Source organism: Varroa jacobsoni, unplaced genomic scaffold (assembly GCF_002532875.2).
Source record: "Varroa jacobsoni isolate VJ856 unplaced genomic scaffold, vjacob_1.0 contig01024, whole genome shotgun sequence".
In the NCBI taxonomy this organism is placed as follows: domain Eukaryota; kingdom Metazoa; phylum Arthropoda; class Arachnida; order Mesostigmata; family Varroidae; genus Varroa; species Varroa jacobsoni.
This window is the reverse complement of record NW_019214570.1, coordinates 78245-103586: the sequence shown is the minus strand read 5'-3', so window position 1 is coordinate 103586 and position 25342 is coordinate 78245. Positions and strand designations below refer to the sequence as shown.

The window sequence follows — 25342 nt, the reverse complement described above, 5'->3', positions numbered from 1 at the left end:
TATATAGACGACATGTAATGTCTTCTTTCTCTCTCCATTTTGCTGATAATCTACAGAAGAGAGAGCGCTTTGAACGCATACGCTTACGCAGCTAACGATGCGTCCATCGTTTTCATTATTATTAATGTTATAATTGTTAATATTTTTACCATTACTATGCTACAACACCCTTTTTCGCCCATCTTCTTCGATTTTTTCATGTTGTTATTACTATCATCAACTACCTGTATAACATGTTTGACCTCGCCTCCTGAAGTCGAGGGCCCTGTTTGAGTGCGTTCGTGTCTGGATGTGTAGATGTGATTTCCTTATCAGCGGAACCGCACAGAGTACTAAACGTCCGCCGTCTCCTCGGGAAAGATATATCCTTTTCCCCTTAACATGTTTCAGCGAAGAGCTAATATGTATTGACCATAGGTTCGATTTAATAATAATTAGGTTATTATTGTTAACATCCCTATACTCTTGTATCTAACGTTTCATTTCTGTCGTCTTAAATATGTGTCACAAATTGTTATCTATCTGTATTGTATATGGCGATCATTTAGCGCGACTAGTAGTGTGTTCTGCGTATTGTACGTGTATTTATGTCGATTCAATCCTGTCTGCGTAATTTGCTTTGTCTGTTAACTATCAGTATCGCACCGCTTCCTCGGTCTTCTTACGGTCATACGTGCCTGAAGTATAGATATTAATCTTTTGTTATTACTATGTAATACCTTATCGATTTTTACAGGTTTATACTTGTCTCTGTCACTCGTCGGATCACTTGTGATCTTTTCGACTAATTTGTCATCGCCTAATTACATTAATTGCTTTAATTTGTCGTTTAATTTTATCAGATTCTCATTCTATGTATTCGCGCGTAACCCTGAAGCCCGCAGAGACCTCAGTATCGCCTACTCTTTTCCGCAACCATCATGCCACTGAATGCTTCCACGGCCAATTGATTCTTATGCCTTGAGTTCGTATTTTAGAAAATGCTTCTGCCATGCTCAGCAAGAGGAATACTGCTGTTGGAAGAATAGATTTCTAAATAAAGTGCACCTTATACAATTTTTTTTTAAGGTATAAATTGTTCGGGTTGCAATTCATGCACGCCTGTACCTCAGCCAGCCGGAAGATAGTTCTCATATAATGACACCATTACATGTGATTATCGGTCCAATCACACGAAGCAAGTACACTATACAAGCAGAATGAGTATGAAATTTTGCAGTAAGCAGATACGTTGGTACAATTGATTTGAGAGGTCTGTATGCGTTTGCGTCTATTTCCAATGTTCCTTCGTGTCTTTCTTGACAAAGCCATGGTTGTTCCGGTTTGAACATTGCTCAATATTGTCGTTCACTTAGAGACGATATATAAGCAAACACGGGTGGCACATATATACATATAACACACAAACTCCACTGGTGTTCTCATTTTAAACAGTACAAGAATTCATTCGGTACAAAGAGTTCTCGAAAGCTTTTCGTCTTTCTCCAACATAGAAAACGATGGAAGTCCGTTTTCATACAATAAATGGCATAATCTAGTCCAGTAGAAGAGTAGTAACGTGTTACTGTTTTTATAAAAATTTCATAACGTACAGACAGATTGATTGCCTGAAAGGCGGACTTCATTTAATTCACGTTCGTTCAATTATTATTATCTCATTATAGTTGTCAAGAGCAATGTTACAGTCGTATCAATCTGTCGACGATGACAATGTGTCGGGCCTACGGTAGGGTGCGGTCGTTTCAATTGTGTCATGTGACTGAATTAGTCGGTAAGTGAATTAAATAGAACTGTTCAAAGATTTATTGTCATGTTATTTTTGTTTCATCAGATCTTGAAACGAGAGGGAAAGAGTCGTTAGCGTCGAGCAAGAGGTATACATCTGAATGCCCTCATCTCTCTGTTGCTTTGAAGCCAGTCTTTATTTTACTAATCCATCTCATAGTGTCCCTTATAGTATCACCGTGAGTTGCATATAAATATACACTACGCATGTCATTCTTAATTGTTCCACTATGTGGCGATTTCGAGCAATAGGAAATATAAAGAACAAAGAAAACAGGCAAAAACTAGGTGCACCTTTTAAAGAAGGCCAATCTGCCGAACCCGGAACAAAGCCAGTAAAAAGGGAGTTGCTATCTTTCCCCCGTCGTAAGGATATTGCTTTCCGTTTTTTGTTTGCTAGCATATGCAAAGTTCGTTTGCGAAGTTTCTCAAATAAATACGGAAACAAGCGTCGCTATGAATCGCCAAGCGCACCATCTACTCCATATGATACTGGTTATCTCTAGTGGTAGCTGTCTATATTTCATTAAGAAAAGACCAGTAAAGAATAATTAAGGCCTGTGCATGTTAATGAAACTGTTTGTTTGGCTAATTCTTCTTGAAGTAGGACGATTATCGTTGTACGTATTGGACAGAATCAGAAGATTCCCATATGCGAATTACCGTTTCCTTGTGTTGCAATCCCCTCAAAAATACTTTAACAACTTTACATTCTTGCCATGGCATTTTCTTTGTTATCCCACATGTCAGTGTGCATAAACAGAAAGCTAAGCATGATAAAGTGAAGCGCCACCGAGTAGGCGGATCCGTTTTGCTCGCAGAGTGTAACTAAATACTACTTGACTGTAGGTGACAAAACAGCTGTCCAGTGCCTTCTTCGTTGTCATTAGGCAAAAGAAACGATCAAGATGTGACAGTTTTTGTGTCACATCGCCTGCGTATCCGTACTGTGTATAGTTGTGTGTGTATGTCTGTCCATCTGTCTGCGTGTGATGCCTATAAAATAGGAAGAACCTAAATTTGTACACAAATTCCAACAAAATGAGAATGAACCTTTCGCCTGAAGCTAGGCATCGTTGATCGTACATACACATGAGCATTTACACACATTCAAACATCTATGCTTAGAACACCTCGAAACTTAATGGACGTTCACTGTAATTTCGTTTACTGTGCCATGCCATCTGTGTTATTGGCTGGCTCTTCATCAACGCTCTGCGTAAAACAATATGTTGAGCCAGCGGCAACAAAAAACTATCATCGTCGAACCACTTGGGATCATCAATATCATTGTTATCGGTTATCTACGCATATAACTACTTGGACGTGTTCGTCCAAAAACCAGTTAGGTTACCATGCCATGTGTCCAATATGCTCAATAATGCCATTCATTAGGTTTCAATGATTGTTGTGCGGACGGGAGGTGTCTATATGCAACTGTGGCTGTACGATAGATGTGCATGTATGAAATTTGAAATGGTCGTTTGTATTTATATTCGAATATGTGATCTGTCGTTTTGGTAGGCATTATTTGCGTCAGGTTCTTTATAGAGTGGCCTGTTTCCCATTACATTCGAAGAGGCAACGTCAGCGTGTGTTATTGCATGTAACCTGCTCCATATCTAAATTTTAATTGTCAATTTTGCTTACATAATTTTTTTAAACAGTTATCTTATTCTTGTTTTCTTTTTGTATACTTCAACCCTCTTTGTATAGTGAACTCTGATCATACGCTAAAGCTAGTCATCATCATCCGCGCCCAGTAGAGAAACTGGATGTTTTTAATTACAAATTTTAGTGAAAGCCGGATTTAGCCATATTATTGCGAATTATTATTCGACCTCGATCAATAGACGGCCATGAATAAATAACACTATTATATCCAGATATTGTTATGTTTAGCCATTTGAACGTTACTCTATCGTTTCTATATCGCTTTTTTTTTTTTAGATACAGCTTTTTCGCTTATAATTTTTGGGCTATTGTAGTTGCTGCTATTGCTGTCGTTTGTGAACTGTAATTTTCATAGATTCTTGGGCTGGTCTGTCCGTTTGTACATAAACAAATTTAATAGTGCTGAACTGATGCTTTCAAGAATTTACTCAGAGGGTACTAGTTGCCTGTTTATGGTCTGTGATTACTAGTCGTTCGTTTTCTTTTTACTATTAAACGTTGCTTTCCGTACTGCCTTTGTTACGTGTGACTCGTGGGAGTCAGGAATTTATTTTATGATAATCCTTTGAATGATGCACCCTAACCTAACCTAAGCATATTGAAATAGCTCGCATCCTTCGCGTGTACCCAACGACACACCGATTTGATCCATCACTACCATTCATTCACAGATTTTTTCCTCACTTGCTTAGTTATTCATCAATCGATGCGATCCAATATATATCAACGAATTATTGATTTCACCTAACCAAATCACATCAATAATTCGTTCATTGTTCTATCATCAATAATCAAATCGAGTGATTTGGCTTCTATTTGTTTTTTTTTTTCGGTGTTCTCGTTGGCCTATCTGCCTGCCTGTCTATTTATATATGCGATTTTGTTTGTTGGATGACGAGTGCAAAATAATGTTCACGAAACGTTGTTATGTACTGTTGTCTCTATTGCATCTGCCTGCGCGTGTGTGTCTCTATGGTGTGGTGGCGCTTTATGTTATTAATGGCTAATGATTCTGACGACGATCAAGTGTCCCTGTTGGTGGTGGTGATGATGATGATGATGGCGATGATTGCGATGATGATGATGATGATGTAATGGTTGAATATCACAAATTGATTGTTGTTAACAGCCAAAGCGATCCGTAGTAATAGTAGTAGTAATAGTAGTAGTAGTAGTAGTAGTAGTAGTAGTAGTAGTTGTAGCTGTAGTAGTAGTAGTAGTAGTAGTTGTTGTTGTAGTAGTAGTAGTGGTTGTTGTTGTTGTTGTTGTTGTTGTTGTCGTCGTCATTGTCCATACCCTCCATGTTTCGTTTACGCCAACAATCTCAGTGTTTCCCCCCCCCTTTATCGCATTGAACAGGCGGGACGGAAACTCCCTGATCTTATCAATCTCTATATTAATATGTACCCGGTTCAGGTGAGATTTTCTCTCTCCAGATTCCTCCATTTCCGTAAAGTCAATGTAAGTGCGTGCACGCCAACCAACATCACCGCACCAAGCGATGAAGTATTCTACCACTTCTACGATTACTTTTTTTCTTATAGTACACTATTACATCTACACTGTACTTTAGCCAGACAGAGGCATTTTCTTCTCCATACCTTCGTTAGGCCGTTTTTTTCTCTTTCCAGTTTCTCTGCTGTTCTCTCACTGAATTGATCTTCAGATGTCCGTCATATCCTTTTCGTGGTCGTCGTCGTCGTCGTCGTCTTCTTCTTCTCCTGAAATTCTATGACCTCGCCTCAACGTTCTGCGAGGCAAGTGGAGTGCAGCAACGGCAAGAAGCACCTTCATCATCTGGTCAGTGGGACTGTGCATCACCCTATTCTTCTTTTTGTCATTCTCTTTGTCTAAAAGACAATGAAAGAATGTCTTCGATTTCTTCGCAATGTCTTCATCCGTCCCCCCGTCTCTAGTCACTTTTCAACCATATACAAGGGGCACCTAAATAAATGACAACTGAACGCCTGCAGGCTCTACGGACTAGCTTCTGGGCTGCTCATTCGGATCCGGTCAAAGACAATACGTCCTCCCCGGCCTAGGCGTCGTCTACCCATTAATGTGAGGTAATTCGTGTCTAGACGCTTTCGTTTAACACCAGCCTCACCAGCCGGTCGTGGCAGCGTAGAAAGTGCCCGAGCCCGTACTCCACTAAATGTCATAAAGTATTCCTGACCGTCGCGAGGTTGCGGTCCAACGGCAAGCGCTCGCCTTCGTGCCGTCGCTTCGTCCAGACGGGGTATTAGCGAATGACTTTGACTTCGTGTAGAGTCATCTCCTTCATGGCCGCTGAGATCGCTGTCATCCGATTCGAGCTGCAAACTCATTAGGTGGAACTGTTCTTGCCGTGGAACCTGCTCATACGGCCGCAATGACAGAGGAGGTGGTAGATTCGGATCGCCTGGCAGTGGTGGCAACGTTGTTTCGAACGGTAATGGCGCCAGGTACGTGACGTTCCGTTTTCGTCTGAAAGTTGGAACGTGAAAAAGAGAACGTAGTAAGGGATGAAGCAACTAAACATAACGAAACACCCAAAATATATAACAAACCTATATCAAATGTTTAAACATAATAATAATACACGTATCCGACATACATTATTATTTGATTAGACCCTCTCCATTGCGCATCTGTATGTTACTTATGGCCCATCGATTACGAATGACCCAAATTATTGTATGAAATATATATACGAAACAGACACAGTAGTTGACAATAAACTGGGCAATAAAGGCTGTTGAAGCCAACCTGAACGTAAAGATGCCGTCCGGTTCATGGCTCATATCGGTGTAAGCGTCAGCCCGTTCTTCTGCACCGGAAGATAATGCCTCATCATCATCTTCGTCTGACGAAAGTAGCATAGGTCCCAAAGGTCCTACTGAGGCGGAGTCGGCCGGAATCTGCCCACCCTGTCCCGGTGTCCCTTGTGTGGTTAGTCCGGCCGGACCCACAGTCGTTGTAGGTGTAGGAGTGGCCGTCCCTGGGCTTCCTCCTAACGTCGTCGTTAAAGGACAGCGTCCCGATGTTTCAACAGTTCGTGCTTCCCGCCCTATTGTTGTTAATAGCGCCGTTCCTGGGGCTCCAGCTCCTCCATTGCTCGGATGCTCTGCTAACCGCGTGTCGGTCGCGCTCGCAGCTCCTCGATCCTTTTGCCGTTTGTGCGAAGACGACGATATCCGCGGTCCCTGCGCGGTCTATTCGCAACACACGCAACGGAAAAACAGAAGCGCGAATAAATGCAAACATCTTGTTTATAGACAAAAGGGACTGCATGATTCGTTAGGTATAATAATGCCGCCTATATAGGTAATTTGCGACGAAAGTTTCTATATACGTAGGATCATTCACATGTTACCCTACGTCCTGTATTGTACAAGGCTAATTCACATAACATGCAGTCCACCTTAAGCAAAAAACGTAGTCCAACCTTATTTCTACAAAAAATTACGGGGTGAGGCTAGATATGGCTGACTGGCTAAAAATTCCAAAAAAAGATTCACTTAATCACATTTATTACTTTAGATCAATACCTAAAAACTGTATCAGGAAAATCCTAAGGAGGTATCATACATATGGAATGCTTATTAATTGAGTCATAAACATGACTATAGGTAACATACAAGAACTAAGATTAGATAGAAAGACGACCTTTACCTTTCGGTGCTTAGCCTTGAGTTCTCGAATTTGGTGCGCATTAGCTGCAGAGCCGGCATATCCATTATTATTATTGTTATTATTATTACTGTTATTACTGTTCCGGCCTGCTGCCGCGCCGCCTCGGCCTCCAGAGCTTAGACTAATACCCAGTAGTTGTTCCCGTTCCCGCGCTTGAGCCAGTTGCATCTGTTGCTTCTTCCGTGCGAGCTCCTGCAACGTCTCAGCTACCAACGCCCCGTTGAAATCACCCGCTTGCACCCGCTCTCTGAATACCTGTCAATATTGCCATTGTTACTGTAACGGTGAAAGCACTTGGCTAAGTATTTAATAGTCAGCTTCTGCATATAAGTTGTCTTCACTGATTTGCAACAATTTCATACAAGAAGAAAATTATAAATCTAACATCTAGAGTTGGATATAAATGAGTGCTACAGATCCGGTAAAAACATACCTCAACAGTGAGATTGAGGTCTTCTTTCTTGAGCTTTTCCCGTTTTTTGACCATCTCAAGGAGAGTAACCGCCTTTTTGAGGTCCCGTTTGAGTTTGAGCATCTTCTCGTAGCTCGCCTCATCATTTTTACGATTCTTTCGTGTCTGCATCTTTTCTGTTCGTCGCCGAAATGCTACGTACGGGTTAGCTGAATTCGAGCCGTCGCGCTTTTCCGTTTTTATTTGAGGCGTTAACGTCGAAGACTTTAACTTTAACCTGTAAAACCAGTAACATACAAGAACCCAACAATGAACTCATCTCTATTTACGACTTGCGTGTAGATTAAGGCGGTATATGTATTAGAACTCTAGATGCTTAAAGTATGTATTAACGTTTCAAACGTTCCTTTAAAGGAATCGCTGTTCATTGTCAATGCCTAGAGATGTATTAGATAACCTATAACAGGCACGACAAACACCAAGGAAAATACTATTTGTGTATTCTCTATGTTTTGTAAACATCTATGTTAAACACAATGAACCGGAAATACTAGCCTCTTATTTAGCCAGTAGTCGTAAACAGCAATAAGAACATCATCATCATGGTTGAGAAGAAGTTTAGCCTCGTTCATCTGAACGACACGATGGCCGCCTGAGGCCTTTTCAAGCCGATCAATCATCGTCTCGAGTTGCAATGCACTTAGCTTGAAACTTCCGTCACGAACACCATTCTGTCGTTTTAGCCAGGCCTCATCCTCGCTGTCCAAATCATATTCTGGTGTGTCATCATCCAACCCCGCTAATAGCGGCTGTACATAGATTAGCTGCTTAGGCAGCTTAAAATTTGAAGGATATAGCTTGTCGTGGACGTGCGCTTCTAAAGGAAACACGTCCGGCGTTGGAATGACAAGCTCGCCAGTGTGCCCGTACGTTTGCTGAGCCGTCATCGCGCGCTGCAAATGCGTTTCCTGTAAAATACAATAATACGGCATAAGGCGAACACCCGCACAAGGGAATGAGCTTCTGAGTTAGTAAAAAAGAAGGAATTTAAAACAAATAGGTGCATTCAATTAAAGATGTTAAAGATTTTCAAGATCTATTTATAAATATATGTGTCAATCGATGCAAAAGAACAAGCATACTTCGGCGGCGTGAAAAAGTCTTTCAAAACGCGAGTTTGAGTAGTCTCTCTGAATCTATGTTCAAAAATATCAGATCAATAAAGCGAAATAATAATTATCCCGTAATACTTACACACTCCTCGTCTTTCTCCATGCCGGTCGGCATCTGCGGAACGGCACGATTGATAGCGGCAAAATCAGGCAAATCAGGAATCTCTTCAGATCGGTAGACCGGCATCGCCTTAGTGGCATCCAGCGCCCTAGCACGGAACGACAACTTCGACATCTTGCCGGATGGTTGTGGTCACCAACAGCAATTTCAGCACAAGCAGTTAGAAAAAGAAAATCACAAAATGCCTTTATAAGGCAGCGACCAAAAGCAGCTAGATAGGAAGTTACGTTTACGGTCACTCCAGGGTAGGCTGCTGAGTTGCCGTTGGTGCGACAGATGACTGGCCAATCGACTGATGAAGATGGCCTTACCGAAGTGAGGATTTCTGTTATTTGCGTTAACGCCCGGGTGTATTTCCCACAACTGTCTTCCTTCTGCACGACTCCGACCGGAGTGCTGTATTTGTTGTTGCTATGGTTATTTCCACTGTAGTTGTTGTTGTTGAGTGTAAGTTGAATAGCGGGTAGGAGATGCCTCCGAGAGGGGCTCTCGTCCGCCTGTCGGCACTCTCCTAGGTCATCACTGCTCCCCCGATAGCCCCTTGGGCTCCCCTACGCCCCCGCACAATACTGAACTTGCTCGACACAGTAACATCTGTAGTAAAATCACAAACAAAAACAAAAAACACAGTTCCTGTTAATTTCGAATGGTTATTTGTTTATACTTGTTATATATGGGTGTACATCAACTAAAATTTAGGAACCTAGCAAGTGCCTATTAATAAGTTACCACCAAGGTAAATAAATAAAAATTCAATCAGTGGTAAACATTGCTAGTCTATTTAAATTACCCAAATTCGTAAGGTATCCTGCAAATACTTGGTTTTGCTCACCATTACTGAAATGTATCGTCAAGCGACAAATTGGTTTCAAGCACTTATTTTCGAATCTGCTACTTCCAGCTGAATTCAACTATTAAAGATTTTTTTAATGTACACTCTATGCCATTGACCAGCATCCTGTAGCTCTCAGTTTAAATTGACGCTCAATAGCATGAACGGATAAGAAAAAGGGATTAGCGGGTAAATTTATTTTAATCTTGATTATAGGGTCTGCTCGGAGGCGATTTTAAACGGAGGTCGTAAATAAAACTTAATAAAGATATCACTCGACCGAGTTTGAGCCCAAAACATGGCACATCAATATGGATGAATTTTATTCAGGTAGGAAAATAATGATGAACTGCACAATATAATGAATATACTTTAACAAAATGAATAAAAAGAACTATAACTGTCATTGTCGATGTAATTTGTTGTAGGACTGCGGATATTTCTATAAAACAAGTTTTAATATCCAAAACACATTCTTAGTGTATTACTCTTTTACGACGTTGTTGGTTTTACTTGAACCGTTGCGACACCATACACGTGCAGAATACACATATTCATACGGTAGTCCTTCCTATAGAACATTTCCAGCGAACAATCACCAGAAGTAGTCTGCCTAGTTACCACCTTGCAATTCTAGTCGATACCTTGCAACAGATACTTAATGTTTTCTATAAAGTATTCGCACAGGCTATCGTTCTCCCCTGTATGCATTAGTTAATAAGCAATTATAGAATCATTATAGAAGACAGTCGCAACCGAAAGCTACAATGGTAAGCACTACACTTTTCACAGATATGCAATCAAGTCCACAAAACTTATTTGCAAACAACATCATTTTACAAAGAAAATCCCCGACATCTCTCACATCAACTCTTAGTAATTTCCGAATTTTTTGAGTTCTTGTATCGTGATAATAAACACTTTTGAAACCTGTCATAATGAGATCAGTCCAGTTAGTGGAATTATTTGCTATAATACTTAGACTATAATCGTTGAAAATAAAGCTGGCTCTTTCGTTGGTTTTCAAAGGATCGGACTTGTTTAAAAAATGAAGTACGCTGCCAACAACCTGATGGAATCCATATTCGTATTTGTGCGCAGCCCGTTTCAGCGTCATTGTCAGGATGAATGATCGCATTGCGCCATAGAAACTACATATCAATTAAAGGGACACATTATTTTATACAATTATCTCTGCAAAATAGCTTTCAATCGGTACCTGCATTGCTAATGCATTATCATTGCTCAGATCAAATAAAATTATGAGTTCAGGATTTGTAAAACATTGCTTTAGGTTTATCCAGCCTAATACTCCAGTTGCAAAAGTCGAGACCTACAATAAAAGAAAGTTTGAAATACCTATAGATCTCGTATAACGCCACTACTAACTCAACTATTTGCAAGACATACAACAATAAACTAAGCAGCGCGTATGGTACATAGCAATCACTGTCATTTCGTCGACAAACTTATCCTCGTAGGCTTTATCTACGGAAGATTAAACCTTTTGTATAAAAAGCCTCTGAGGATTACCAGGTCAGGTAACCTATCGGTATACACTATAGTATGTTCGTGAGAAAATAAAAAAATCCAAATTATAGCAATGAACACGAGTGGCCCCGCCGAGGTACCATTGTTAAATAAAAAAATAAATACAATTAAAGTTAGAAAAATATGTTGCCCTTCTAAAACCACTAAGCCTTTTTATATGAGGTTTTAGGGCCAACAAAAGCTATCTTCGAACTTTACAAATTCTTTAAGACTTTTTGAACAACGTAAAACCATTTATATTCATAATTAATACTTGCTAGTAATTCCGAATAAATGCTTAAGGCAGAAGCAAGATTTAACGATCCTATAGAGAGCAAATATTCCTTCCAAATGAGCGAAGTCGTTGCAATATAGTAGAACGAGAATAGTGATATTTGGTTAAAAATCAACAATACTCATGTTCATACGCCTACAGTTTAATTTGTATACTCAAGTATAAAATGAGTGCTAGATAAGGTTCGGTCATGAACTCCGCACGACAGTAAGCGTACATTGCTTTGTTCAGCATTTACGCCGGTATATAAAAGGTGCAAGCACTCATTCGATCTTTTTCTTCATTGAAACGTGGCTGTGTTGCGTCTACCAATTTTCGTATTCGTAATTACTTATGCATTGTATATTCATCTCGTTGTACTTTTCTCGCTCTGTCTCAGTGTGCCAGGCCCGTTCTATAATACTCCTCATTCGTCTGCTCTATGCGCATCAACATTACCAGAGGCATAACAAAAGATGCTCCTGTATAGCCATGACATCAAGCAAACCTGGCACTGTCGGAGGATGTTGTGATAACCCATTTGTAGGTCAATTTTCTTGAATAAAGTACTACGCGCACAATACCTTTAGCGCATTCTTCAATGATAATAAAATACATAAAAATTGATAATAATTGGATAGATATAGCAATACATAGAAATAATTCAGCTTTTTATCCCCTTTATGTTTTTTATTTGTCTTTTTCAAGTTTTTAGTTAATTAAATAAATTTTTTCGTTTATCTTAGCATAACTACTTCGATAAAAGAAATAGTAAGCGTTGCGTTTACGCTATAATCAGTGACTATGGCATGAACTGTATGATTGTTATCAACATGTTTATTTTCGATTTGAAGATTCTTTAAGTTACTAGTTGAAAATAAGATTACATTAGACGCGACACCATATAAAACAGATATCATTACCCAAAGTGAGACATAACCATCTCAGTTAATTTAACCAAAGCAAATAGCTTCGTCTATTAAATTCTTTTTTTCAAAAAAGAAACAACTGTTTCATATCCTAAATTGGCTCTGTAGTTTCTCACTAAGGTCTCAAATGATAAGTAACTATGTATGTTTTTACTAAACCACGCTGTCATTTAACTATATTTATAGATTTCAAAAACAACGATGCAAGACAGCAATACAGCCTTACCCGTCTACAAGCAAACCAGTCATGTAAGCATTTTATTAGTTAAACATGAAACGAACTTAGTATCGATAGATCTGAAACTTGAGGTAAACAAGGCCTTTCAAATGGACATATATGTCGGAAATTAAATGTTAAGTGAGAAACGTTAAAAAACCAACCACTCCACGAGAAATTAAGGATAGGCATTAATTACAAAAATTGGAAATGTAAGCTTCTTAGCTTTGTTAAGCTTGTCTTGTTTGAGGTCCCACACAAACAGGAAAAATTATTTCCACAAATAGTAGTTTAATTGTGATTTTACCTAAGCGAACAGAAAGAAATCCCCGTAAGTGTTCCATCCATATTTATCTGTTCAACTTGCTTCAAAGAAAAGTGGGGCTGAACAGATTTACCCAGCCAAATTCAACGGTTCGTAGATGTCTAAAAGAAACAGCATCTCCAGTTATTCACAAGGCGGGATGTGTCGATAAAAATGGGTAAAATTATCGAATAGTCTGCGAATAATTGACGCTACCAGTATGCTTTGGCAACCCATTAAAACCGCTTGACTTGATGAAAATTACTCCTCTAGGGGACCCACAGATTGACGAGGCACAACTTTTACAACAAAATCAATTTTTCTGGCGATCTTTTAACCTTAACGAAGGTAATGGATACGATTGATGATAATAATAATTTAGTTTCATCGAACCAAAACAATACGCATATTCTGATAATCAATTAAAATACGGAACGAGACTAGCAAAAACAAAATGTTCTGTAAATTTTTCGTGGTGTTTTGATTTGAAAATATTTTTACATTTGAGTATTTGGTACCATAGATGTAAATGTTACTTTTAAAAGGTGCCATAGAAATTTGGACGTCTTGATTATTTTATTAAGTCAAGCTATGCTTGTTTATCATCCTATTCGAACTTGTTGGAACAGTCGATATTCTAACAGAACAATTCATTCTTGCCGACTTCGTTCCGTGTTTTAATTGATTGTTTGAATACGAATAAGGTTTTGGTTTTGTGAATTTACATGATACTAATTAAAGTTAATTTAATTCAATCGGTTATATAATCTATTTTACTGGTGTACATGTTCTAATCAAAATACGTGGACGTTAGAGTGATGCTTGAGCTCTGCGAGTGCTGTCGAACCGTGGTATATGGTTGACAAGTGACAGCAGCGCATCAGTGCCACTGAAGAGTTTTCCCGGGCAAAATGACATTTTGCCCGTGACTATCTCAACTCGAAAACACGTTCGTTGGATCATGAGTCATGTTCTTATCATCAGGAGCAAACCGATCGGTGGCAGCCAGATGTTTTGTAACTATTACATGGTGATGATGGCGGTGCTTTTTGACTCGAGCTATTCATGTAACCTAAGGCGCTGCTTTTTACGTTTAGCCGTAACTCTCTTTTTATAGAATAACAGTAATTCTTTGTTACAAATACGAAGGTTCAAATCACCTACTTCTTTTTGACTCACAGTCAAAGCCACTATCCATAAGTGTTTAGCACTCTCGAATTTCGATAAAACAAATTGGGAATACTGAGTGGTACATTTTATCATGGGACTTAGTTTTTGCATAATAAGCTTTTTCCCGTACTCATTTTAGTGTGCATAGGTGCGCATAGGAAAAGGTCTGCTAAAACATTAGCATAAATAAGGATAGTTAATAAAAATGGTTTACTATGTAATACAACGTTCACGGCACCATAGTCAATTTTTGGATCTCGATTTACAAGTGAACACAAAAGCCGAATACTATACCATAGATATTATATACTGTCCGACTTGCTCACTTAACCACCAAGCTTTCGCTGAAAGTAGAAAATGCCCAGCGACAAGTGGATCTCATTGTATTGGTGATACATAAAAATCAGATTGCCTACTAATTACTAAGTAAAATGTATAAAACCTTTCCATAAAAATCGATAGGCACTCAGAACAAGTTTGGTTTCGACAATTTAGTACACCAAATTTTTATCATAAATTAACACAGCTGAAGCTCGCCAAAGCCGGCATTTTAAATCGAATTAAATCTAATTAATTTATCGTTCTCTCATTACCCATACATCTATATATATTTTCCTCAGAGATACAATTAAACTGTGTTATGAGTTCTCGTATCTTGAGCAACTACAACATTCAAAACTTGTTTCGATAGTCTTAGGTCGCCAGCTTAGAACAGGCATGATAATCAAAATCGCGTCAAACCTCGCTGAAATTTAATATAAGTTTTGAATCCTATAAAAAACAGACCACTCTTTACTCGCCATGACTGAAAATCTCCACCCTCTGTGACTGAAACAGTCAAAAGGCATTTATTGACGGTCGATTTTTCAACCCTGTCTCTAATAACAAAAATTAGCAATAAATCATTATTAGCTTGTAAATACTACAACAGCAAATAATCTATCACACGCAAAATGATATAATAAGCTTAACCAATGAACCACATCGTAGGCTCATGAATAATTAACTGATACAAATGCAAAAAGGACGTTTCCATATTCAGTGTTTTCCAAAGTACATTTTCAGCCTTAGAGACGACTTTGAACTACTCAAGTCCAATACGAAAATGCAGGAATTGATAGATTTTACGAACATAAAAGCGTAAGTTATTCTTTATGACTTCCAACTAACCGAAGGATGATCAACGGATCGAGTCATTTTTCAGTAATCAATCAGAAAATATGTTACTCGGCTTCAACGTAATTGGGTTTACGAAATGCACGTTCAAGCAGTGATAGGTAATAGTACCACACCAGTAACCACCATTTAACAACTGACCAAACCGCCGCCGAAAATATGGCGCAAATCAAGACAAACGATTTGTCTTATCCATTACTTTAGACGGGTGGCTTACAGCGCAAAAAAAACTGTTCGTGCCCAGATTCGAACCTACACCATCACGTTTCCCAGGTTTTCAAACAAACAACTACGGAGATATTTATCGACAGCTTGCCGAGAGCTAATTGTCCCACAGCTTTGTTCCTCTATATATGATCAATTATCGGCATACGCACGTACGTACCGAGTATGTGTTGACCCTGAGCAAACTTAACTGTGGCTGTGGGTTCTGAAAGTCACTAGAGATACGGCATGCCAAAGATAGTGTATATTTTACCAACATTGTTTAAATAAAAGTTTGGCAATTCTTTCGAGTACTGAAAAGAAACTCGATGTTGCATTTTCTTTTATTAATTACCTATCTAACAACATAAAACTATCAAAGTATTAACAAGTTAACATACATCTATACTAAAATACAATCAGAAAATGCCTCAGCATTATTTATTCCAGCAATCATTGGCTGGCTCAGGGGTGGGGTGTCTTGTTGAGGGTTAGTTTCTAAACAAACGTGCGCAGCTTCTGTATTCTCTTTGCTTTTAGTGTATCCAGAAGCTCATTCGCGACAGTCATTTAACTTCATCCCGTAAAAAATAAAAACTGGCAGCGCAGACAGAAGTTACAGTATACAGTACATTAACAACAACACTGACAATAACTACTATAATAGTGATAATGACAATAGTAACAACAGTAAGGAAAATAGGAGCTTCGCAACCATATACATCATCATCAAGACGTTGTTTTGTCGTTCTATGCTGGCGCCGATGGGGCTATGACTGATGGCAGTAACGACGGCTGAGGTGGTTGGTGGCAATCTTTAGGGCGGCGTGCTCGTCTGCGCCCGTCATTCTGCTACAGGATCAGTCGAGGGCTGCAGCACCAATATACCGATGTCAGTATCCAGCCATGGAACAGAACTAGTGCAGTTCGTTAACAATCGAACAGAAGCTGGCAGAGAGCAAGTAAGCACCAGGGTACACACACGCCAATTATAGCGCACCATCAGGCCACACGACACCGTAACATAACAAATCTACTACCACCATCATCATAATCATTGTAACATAAGGCAGCACCAGTAAGTGGCGGCGGTAACAGCAGCAGCGCACCACGTTCTCTCGTGAGTGGCACGATTCACGACTAAACTCGTTTAGAGAGAGAGCGAAGAGATCATCAGAAACTGGCGCCAAACTCTGCCCGGTCCGCCGGCGAATGTTGCCTGGGAGCAGCGTTCGTGTACGACAGTCACCGCACAGACGAGGTGCGTGTCTACCTCTGCGTGCGGTGTCTATTCGACATTCGTATTGATACGCGGCAAGAAAACAACTCAACATCGATTGCCGGGAAAATTTCAAATTGATGGAACAGAGGTACTAGCAGAAACCCGTTTATGCCACACACACCTATGCCTAGCGATACCGCGCCGACAAGCCGACCACTGCTACTAATATATTATAGGCTGAGCGGGGTGGCGGGGGAAGGGGGGTGGGTGAAGAATTGCTCTCGCCGAGACCTAAACGATATTATTATTATTACGATGACGATGATTTGCGACCACCCGCCAACGCTAAAATCGGCGTCTATCTCATAGCATCTATCTATCTAAGCAATGACAGCTGACCAATAGGTTTCGTGATAGAATGCGCCTATGGGCGACTGCGCTAAAAACGTGTCGAAATTTGAAGAAATCGTTGAAATCAATTCACCAGCCTCGCTGTGCGTATGTATGGTGTTCGAGAGCGACCAATACACTAAAAAAGGTATCCGAGCTTAGGGAGCACGTAATCCACGGTAGCCGGACCCCGATTTGGTCCGACGCTTCTCATAACACGACCACTTTCACCGAATTTCTCGGTGTTTTGCTAGATTTTTGCCACAGAAGCGGCGCCGCGAGTAAGCGGTTAGCCTAACGAACAACCAAAACAAGCATACAGGCCCGAAGCTTCTGGGCCACACATTCACCTCGCGTCACGTGTTTCCAGCCATTTCGTCTCACAGGGGCCCCAGCAGACTCCCTCGGCCTCGGCGGGTCCCCTACGGCTGCACGTCTTCCGTATTTTGCCCAATTTCACTCATAAAGCGTGTCGCAAACGTCGCCAATCGCTTCGCACAGGGCTAAGCACAAAACATTGCTTGTGGGGACGCCATCTTGGACGGGCACTGTCGCATGCTCGGGGCGGCCACGCGCCAAAATTCAAATTTTACGCGGGAAGATCTCTCCGTGACTTCTCCACACTGGGTTGCAGTTGAGGCCTATGGAACCGACCAAATCTATTACCCACACTGTCCGTGGATATTTTCACAGACATGGTGGGTCGGCGGTGGCACGTTTTTAATCATGGTCAATATATTTATACGAATGTTGTTAACCAGATTCGATAAAAACTGCTTTGGATAAAGATTTGACCACGATAGCTAGAAAAAAACGTAAAATACCGAAAAGCTAGGATAAACTGTTATTATACTTGCAGCGCCCATACTTGCTTTACAAATAATAATGGGACGCACAACTGAATGAAACCACAAAAATTATGAGGAGATAAGCTGCCGATTATGTTCGTGTTGGCTGGTCAATTTTTTTTTTTGTTATCAAAGAATGTCCCCCGTTTTGAAGTTAAATCTACGTCTAGAAACAGCACCCCTTACAGCATTAAGAGCTCGTACACACAGCACTCGAGTTGACCAATTATCGAAAACTGAAACAAGGATAATGCATTTTGAACCCTCTTTTTTTGCGTTTTGAAGGGACACAGTCATCCTTATTCAGACTTCAACATCGATGTTCTCGAAAGTGATTCCAAAAAGTTTTAAGGTTTAGGTGTCATTTTCTACTGCACGTTTTTCCACAAGTTCGTGTAAAGCAACGTTATGCTTAATTTATTTTGATCTAAAGGTACTGTTTTAAATTGGCTGTGATGAAGTTTGATAGGCATCTATGACAGAAGTTATGCCCTGCATGGATAACAGGACCATGTTTATTTTTAATTCGACTCAGTAACTTTCATGACAGCATTGCTTGACTGTTCCTATGACATTTATGCGCACTGTAAAAACGAAAGTAAGTTAGATTGATAAAGCGTTAATAGTGAGTGTTTCAAATTGTAATAGGAAAAAGGTACGGTTAAGTTTGGTGGAGATAGGCGTGTGTTTTGCGATAATAGGTATTAATAGCTGAAGGTATTCTAGATCGGTACCTGCATTTTTTACCTGTTTAGAGAACACCTCATTCTACGGATATACTTCACTCTGGCTTGTTTGCACTGATATCTTGTACAAACGGTATAAGATGAATAACAATATGATTTTTACAAACCTTGACGAAGTTATTCTTAAAACTTCTAATTAATGAACGCCAAAAGTGTTTCCTAAACCCATAAACTTGCATTTGTCGGATCCAAAGTACCACCGAAACTAGGCATTACCATGGGTTTACAACAAGGGTTTATTCGTCTACGTTATTGTACTATATTATAACGGTCGACTGATAAATTGGAAAATTTGTATTGGTAGCTATTTGCGAGGATGTTTACTTGTCATTACATAAGACATTAATGCAATTTAAATGACTTCGAATAAAGAAAAGCTAATTGACGAAGTCGTCTGTCTGTAGACCGCATCGCCTTATAACGCTGAAAAATTTTTACGAAACCTATTTTCTGTGTCTTATTTTTCTAAGGAATATCACGCAATCGCACGTTACCCAAAGACTATGATGTAAAATGCCCCAATTCTCAGGCAACCTTAAACACACGTTTTACGGCAGCAACTTAACTTTGCCACAGCACAACGAACTAAAGACAGTTTATCTTGTATAAATGTACATTAAATTTGAAATGGTCATAAAGTTGAATAGTGTACTTGAAAACTTCCGTAAAGCGGCAGCCGTAAAAAATTTTTTTTTTTCTAATAGATTACCGTTGCCTGCAGCATGGTTCGCTTTATGGGCAGAATTTCTGCATAAGCCGATTATTCATTTTTACAGACGAATAAAATTCTTCCCCGTAAAAGGTAATTTCCTAATATATATACATTCTATATTTTTTTTTATTAAATAGAAGCGGAGGGTTTGTAGAGACGGCTTATCATTCGATACCACCTTCAAAGTTCTGAGTTCATATTTTTTTAAATTTTAGTTTATCATAATAAAAAATGTCTTAAGTTTGACATTACATACAGGATTTATGTTATAGAATGCATGGGACAGGTTTTGATGGTTGACTCTTCAAAATAACCAGTCAAAAAATGAACTACTGTATCAAAGAGGTTTTTACTTTGCCCCTATTGTGTTATGCTTTTTGGAGGCCGTAGCGCAATTAGGGGTTTAACACTCTCTTTGAAAACGTCGTTAATTTTACTTCGTGACGACTTCTACTAAACATACATTACACTTCAATGGCCAGGGAAGTAGGTCTATTGTTACTGTGGCTTCACTCTAAGAAAAGGTAGACACGTTTTCGGCATACAAATATGACTGAAAAGCACTGATTTTACCAATGCAAATCTTACACTTATATGACCTCAATACCGCTCCAGTGAAAATTCCGTGGAGATTGCACACTAGGATGAAGTTACCCTGCCTTCGATTAACTTCAAAGGGCCTGAAAATAATAACTAGGGGTTGCTGCTCTAGCAATACAGGTACATTATACAATGAAAAGGAATTCCTAGAATTTAGGTATTCTTATCCTTCTTTAACGGGTCTTCGATAAAGGGTGAGATAGAAGGCTAGATTTTACTAATGTTTCCCTGAATATGAAAGTAAGATCGGTAAGTGGTTATTCATAAATGTAATACCGCAGCTTCACTTGAAGTATAATTTTTGCGTTGAGGACACAGGTCACATTCTCTGGGGCACATTCAAATTTGAATACATATCAAACAGAGCTTTTACTGGTCTTGAGTAGTACAAAGGAAAGATAAGTGTAAACATCGTTTTGACCTCCCACAGACTAATGTTTGAATCGTGTGTTCACCTTGGCGGTTAGCTCAGGCTTTCGTTCTCATTCTCAGATATGCTTACGATTGTTCCATATTAAAATATTCTTGTCGCTGATGTATGCAATGAAATGTTCCCATACACAAGTCTTCACATGTGTTTGCTTATAAATTAAGCAGTGGCTTCGTCTTTTCATTATGCTTGCAAAATATAATATATGATCTTATTTATTTGGGTAATTCATTTTATCTCATGGGACAGGGAATCGCTCTCGTGCGACTACCTATTTTTATTGGCTGACCAGACGCCACGTAGCTACAATGGAGAAAATCTTTTAAGTCAGAAGACCAATGGTTACTTTGGAGGGCTTGCACGCATCGGACGTGGTCACTTCGTTGTGTATAATATACATAATCGATTTGGGGAGGTCGGATTTTGTAGATCTTCCATTAATCCTGATCACTGAAGTGAATAAAACCAATTGATTAGTTTTTAGGAGGCAAATCTAAGGTTAGGTCAGTAGTCAGCTGTATGTACACTTACATAGTTATCATAATTACACAGAGAGACAGGCTTATAACTGTATATATTGGAGGCTCATTTTCAGCCAAAATAAGTACCTTATTTATAAACGAAGTAAGTAAAGGAAAAATCGGCTTCTCTAGTCCTGTTCTTCCACTTCCTGATTCTTCCTGGCTTTGGTGTGAAGACAGATAATATCGGATACATGTATATAGTCCACAGTTTGCTAAAAACAATCTCAATGATCAAATCGGAACTTAAGCTACTAGTGCACCACCCTCACGTTTGGGGTAACTTTGTCCAACGCGATAAAATGAAAAGATGAAAGAGTACATACGGGGCCATGTCGGACTTATAGGAGTCATGCTAGGTTACTACTCATACTGAGTCATCTCGGCCTGGGCGTTCCCATAATGCTTAACGCTTGCGAAGCACAGCGCCGCTACATGTCGTAGATCTTTACATCCATATATATATATATATATATATATATATATATACAAGTAACGATAAGGGATGTACTATAGAGTTCTGCTCGACGTCACCGCCCTAGTTGGTCATTGACTTTCTACTGATTGTCTGATAATTTTTTTAGCAATTGAATGATTAAAAACGTAATCATAGTGCTTGACCATTAGTTTTTTTTCTACTCTTTATGCGGGTTAAGCACGTCATCCGATTGACGACATTGCATAAGTATACTGAAATAATCTATCCGTTCCCACTTTCCGGCAGTGATTACTCCGACCGCTGCCTTTGGATATACATTAAAAAATAAACTGCTAGTAGACACTACTTTTCCTCATAGATTTGTTCGTGTATAATAAGTAATTTCGATGTAAATTTATATTTAATGTTTTACCACGTCCGTATTGCCCTGTCTGACAAATCTGTAACAGCCTTTTTTTTAAAAAATGATTACGTAAATCTCGTTTGTGAGTACTGGAGATCAATTCTAGGTTCTTTTACGGACTGTGGAGTTTAACTAGCGTTATTCAAGCATAGTACCCACTAAATTTGCAGCTTCCTCTGTCATTGGTAATTATGCTTTGGTACTTATTTTACTAACACTTCGGCTTGCGTGTCACTAATTTCCCTCCGAAAATTTCTTTCTCATCACGAAACAGCAGTCTGACCTAGCCCTAAGTCTTTTTTGAGATCGTCTGCACTCGACAAGACTCGTAGTATGGACTCATTATTATTGTTTCAGGTTGAAAAATACCGGGGATGTGCAATTATGACGAGATGATTATTTATAAACATGTCAGATAAACGGAGAGGCTTCATCACACCTTTATAATTACTAATGGCAATCTTTATTATAATTATTCTATTGTAGAATTGCATTAGTGTAATTAAGGGGCTAGCAAAGATGTTTGTTCGGCCCTCAAGTTCTGAACATCTAGCGGACATTGCCCTTATTTTTATTGCTATAGTATGTATAATAAGGCGCTGCAGTCATTCTATTACTAAACTGTCGTGCCATGTTCGTGAACGTGAGCATCATATTGACAGAGCTTGTCTTTCTCAACAGAGTAGCGCGTGCAGAATAGCAGATTCGGAACGTTGCGTGTAATAGTGCCAATACAGTTATTATTCACGCGTAGCCATTGAGATATTTGACATTTCATCTTTTCGTACATATAACATAACGTTTGTGATTGATCTTCCTTTAAATTCCTTATTGAAACTTAACATATTTTCTAGCTTTACCCTTTTAACGTACTAAAAACGTTCAGAAGGCTAAAAATATATGTTTAAAAAAATCTTTACCAATAGTGAAGGACATTTTGTTATCGAAATATCGAAGTCAGCCATACGTTTTGCTAGCAATCGGCGCCCTTGTAGGACAAAGCTATCATTGTCAAATTAGATTGAATCGGTTTAGAGGAACCTCATTATAGCTAAACTTGAAAGTGGCATTGATCTAAAACGCTTTTTTCAAAAGAGGTGAGATATAATACCACTGCTTAGCGTTATGCTCTATAGAAAATATATTTCAATTACGGTAATGTAATGTCAAAGGTGCTCAGGTAAGCCATTGTGTCGATTCTTTTTAGCGGAAATAAAATATTTCGCCTCTGAGTTGTCCGGATTCGTTGCATAGGGCAGACTTTCGTGCCATTCCATAAGCCAAGAACGAAGAAAAGGCAAAATACACGATATCGAATTTCTCGAAAACCTACAAACATTCTAGGCAATTCTTGTACCGCAATTCAACATTTAACCTATGTTACCATCTATCTGGCGATAGAGGTTGACAAAAGTGTTACGTGTTGGCTTTGCTTTTTCTTCTATCAACCTACCTCTATTATTATTTGTTTATCGATTGATTGCTGGTCTTGATAATTAAAAGGTAATTAAAAGAGAAGCTGGTCACGTCTGGGTGACTAAGGCGCATATGTAGCACTTCGGAGCGTTACCTTTAAATGTGTATCTCTTTTATTCTTGCTAGTTTTGAGGAAGGTCAATAAGTCTAAGTGCATTTAAGCCGAGACGTTAATGTTACACAATCTATTTCGTTGTTACTATCGAGTTATTAATTGTTTATTCTATTGTTGTCTTTTCTATGTACAATAAAAATGGACGTCTATTCGCGCAGGAAATATAATGTGAAATTTGACTGAGAATCATAAGCTACATATAAATGCGTTAGGCTCATGAACTAATGAACATTTTTTTAATTAAGGGCACGCATATAGCTATGCTGGTAAAATTAGGACGCATCCAATTCGAACAAGGTGCGCCATCCCTTGAATCGGATTACTGCCACAAATTAGATTGGGCCCAATCGTAATAGATATACATCATGTAGGGAGCAAGAAGATTTTAAAATTTGATTTTTACTTTTTGTAAGCTCGTTTCAAATCTCTATATAACAAGATGATTTTTGCTCATGTATGAAGAAAGTATATTGATAAATAGATAAAACTGGATGAAATTTTCCATTTGAATTTACAGTTTCTTAGCCAACCACCAGCTGCGCTCTTACTGGTCGGTCGCGCCAGCCGATTGGAACGACGATTGCGTCATATAAACCACAATTGCTATCGCTCACATACGCGCAACGTCGCTTTCCTTGCATTTAAACAGGGATTAGGTATGAGAGTACTTAATGCATGCTAAATGCATGACTATCATTACAGCTACCTGGAAAAAATCGAAGTTTCATAAACTACTTTTGGGTTTTTGAGAATGATTCACTATTTAGGAAATTAAACGCTCTAAAATATTTTTCCGGTTAGCGCTTTTCCACCATCGGTGAAATTAATCGGCTAGGAATGGAACGCTGAGGTTTAACGAAAAGAGGTGACGACGCTTAGAGTTCTTAATGGCGTGTGAGAAATCAAGCAAAACCCGCCCCTTCATCAAGCTTTGCCTTTATAAAGTACGTCTGTTATTCCGCTTGCTTGTGTCCTACATTCATTTCTTGAGAATTCGGTGTAAATTATATGCGTATTGTGTTGTACGTATGTTATATATGTGCAAGGTAAATCCTGGTGTTCTCTATAAACCGATTCAGATATTAGACGGTTGAAAAAGGATATTAGACGGCCATAACGGTACTCGTTCTTCGTCAATCTTAAGAGATAACAGATGAAGTTTGAGCAGCCGTGTTAATAAGCGAAAATGTTGTCTAACGTACAAACTGACCTAAATTTGCGGGTTTTCAAACGACATATACCCTCCGTCTGGGCCACCCACGTCATATGATAATGCCTTCGTATTTGAGATTGTCTTCTTGTCAACCAAAAGTAGGCCCGTTTTCAGGACATTAGCAAGCCTGACAAAATGAAAATTGACAAATTTTTATGACCTTACACAGTCCAAAATTGGGAGTTGTTAGCACTTGGACATTACATTCCTTCGTTTAATTAGACTTGTTTTTGACTCCTGTTTTTCCAAAGCTGAAGGAGTGCCCACTCATAAAACTAGTTTAGCCGTGCTGGCATATTTTAACGTATGCACACTGGCAGGTAAAGGGAGAAAACCTTGATATGGCATACACATTTTACACATATTATGTATAATATGAAGACCCAGGGCGCGACTTCGCCTATCTGGAATTCGTAAAGTTCTCGAGGACTTGGTTTCAAATGTAAAGGACCAGCGCAAAAGTGAGGGTCACCATTGCTTTTGTTTTGCTTCGAAAACCAGTCGCCTGCCTACCTCATCTGCAAATGAAAGATTTTATTTTCACTAGAAAACCTAAGGACCATTCGGCAAGTAGGAAATAGGACGAGAGAGACCGAGAAAGTTGTTGAAAAGATTTCTATGACAGATTATGTCGAGAGGGGAGGTTTCTTACGGTGATGAAATTCAGATGAGTGGCTGCATCCTATAATAATTTTGTAAACACTAAGACGGTAGTAGCATTAAATGAAACCTGTAAACAAACCAAGCCAAGC

At 39.2% G+C, this 25342-nt stretch overlaps 1 protein-coding gene across 1 annotated transcript; it reads right to left on the bottom strand.

Annotated features, from left to right (window-relative positions):
- Positions 1-843: 843 nt before the first annotated feature.
- E(Pc) (Enhancer of Polycomb) lies at positions 844-17612 on the bottom strand. The gene is made up of 7 exons (XM_022852787.2): positions 17438-17612; positions 8801-9433; positions 8102-8514; positions 7568-7823; positions 7114-7389; positions 6208-6653; positions 844-5925 (listed from the first exon to the last, which is right to left on the bottom strand). The coding sequence occupies exons 2-7, from the start codon at positions 8951-8953 to the stop codon at positions 5436-5438; spliced, it is 2034 nt and encodes a 677-aa protein (XP_022708522.1). The 5' UTR covers positions 8954-9433; positions 17438-17612; the 3' UTR covers positions 844-5435.
- Between the last annotated feature and the right edge of the window lie 7730 nt (positions 17613-25342).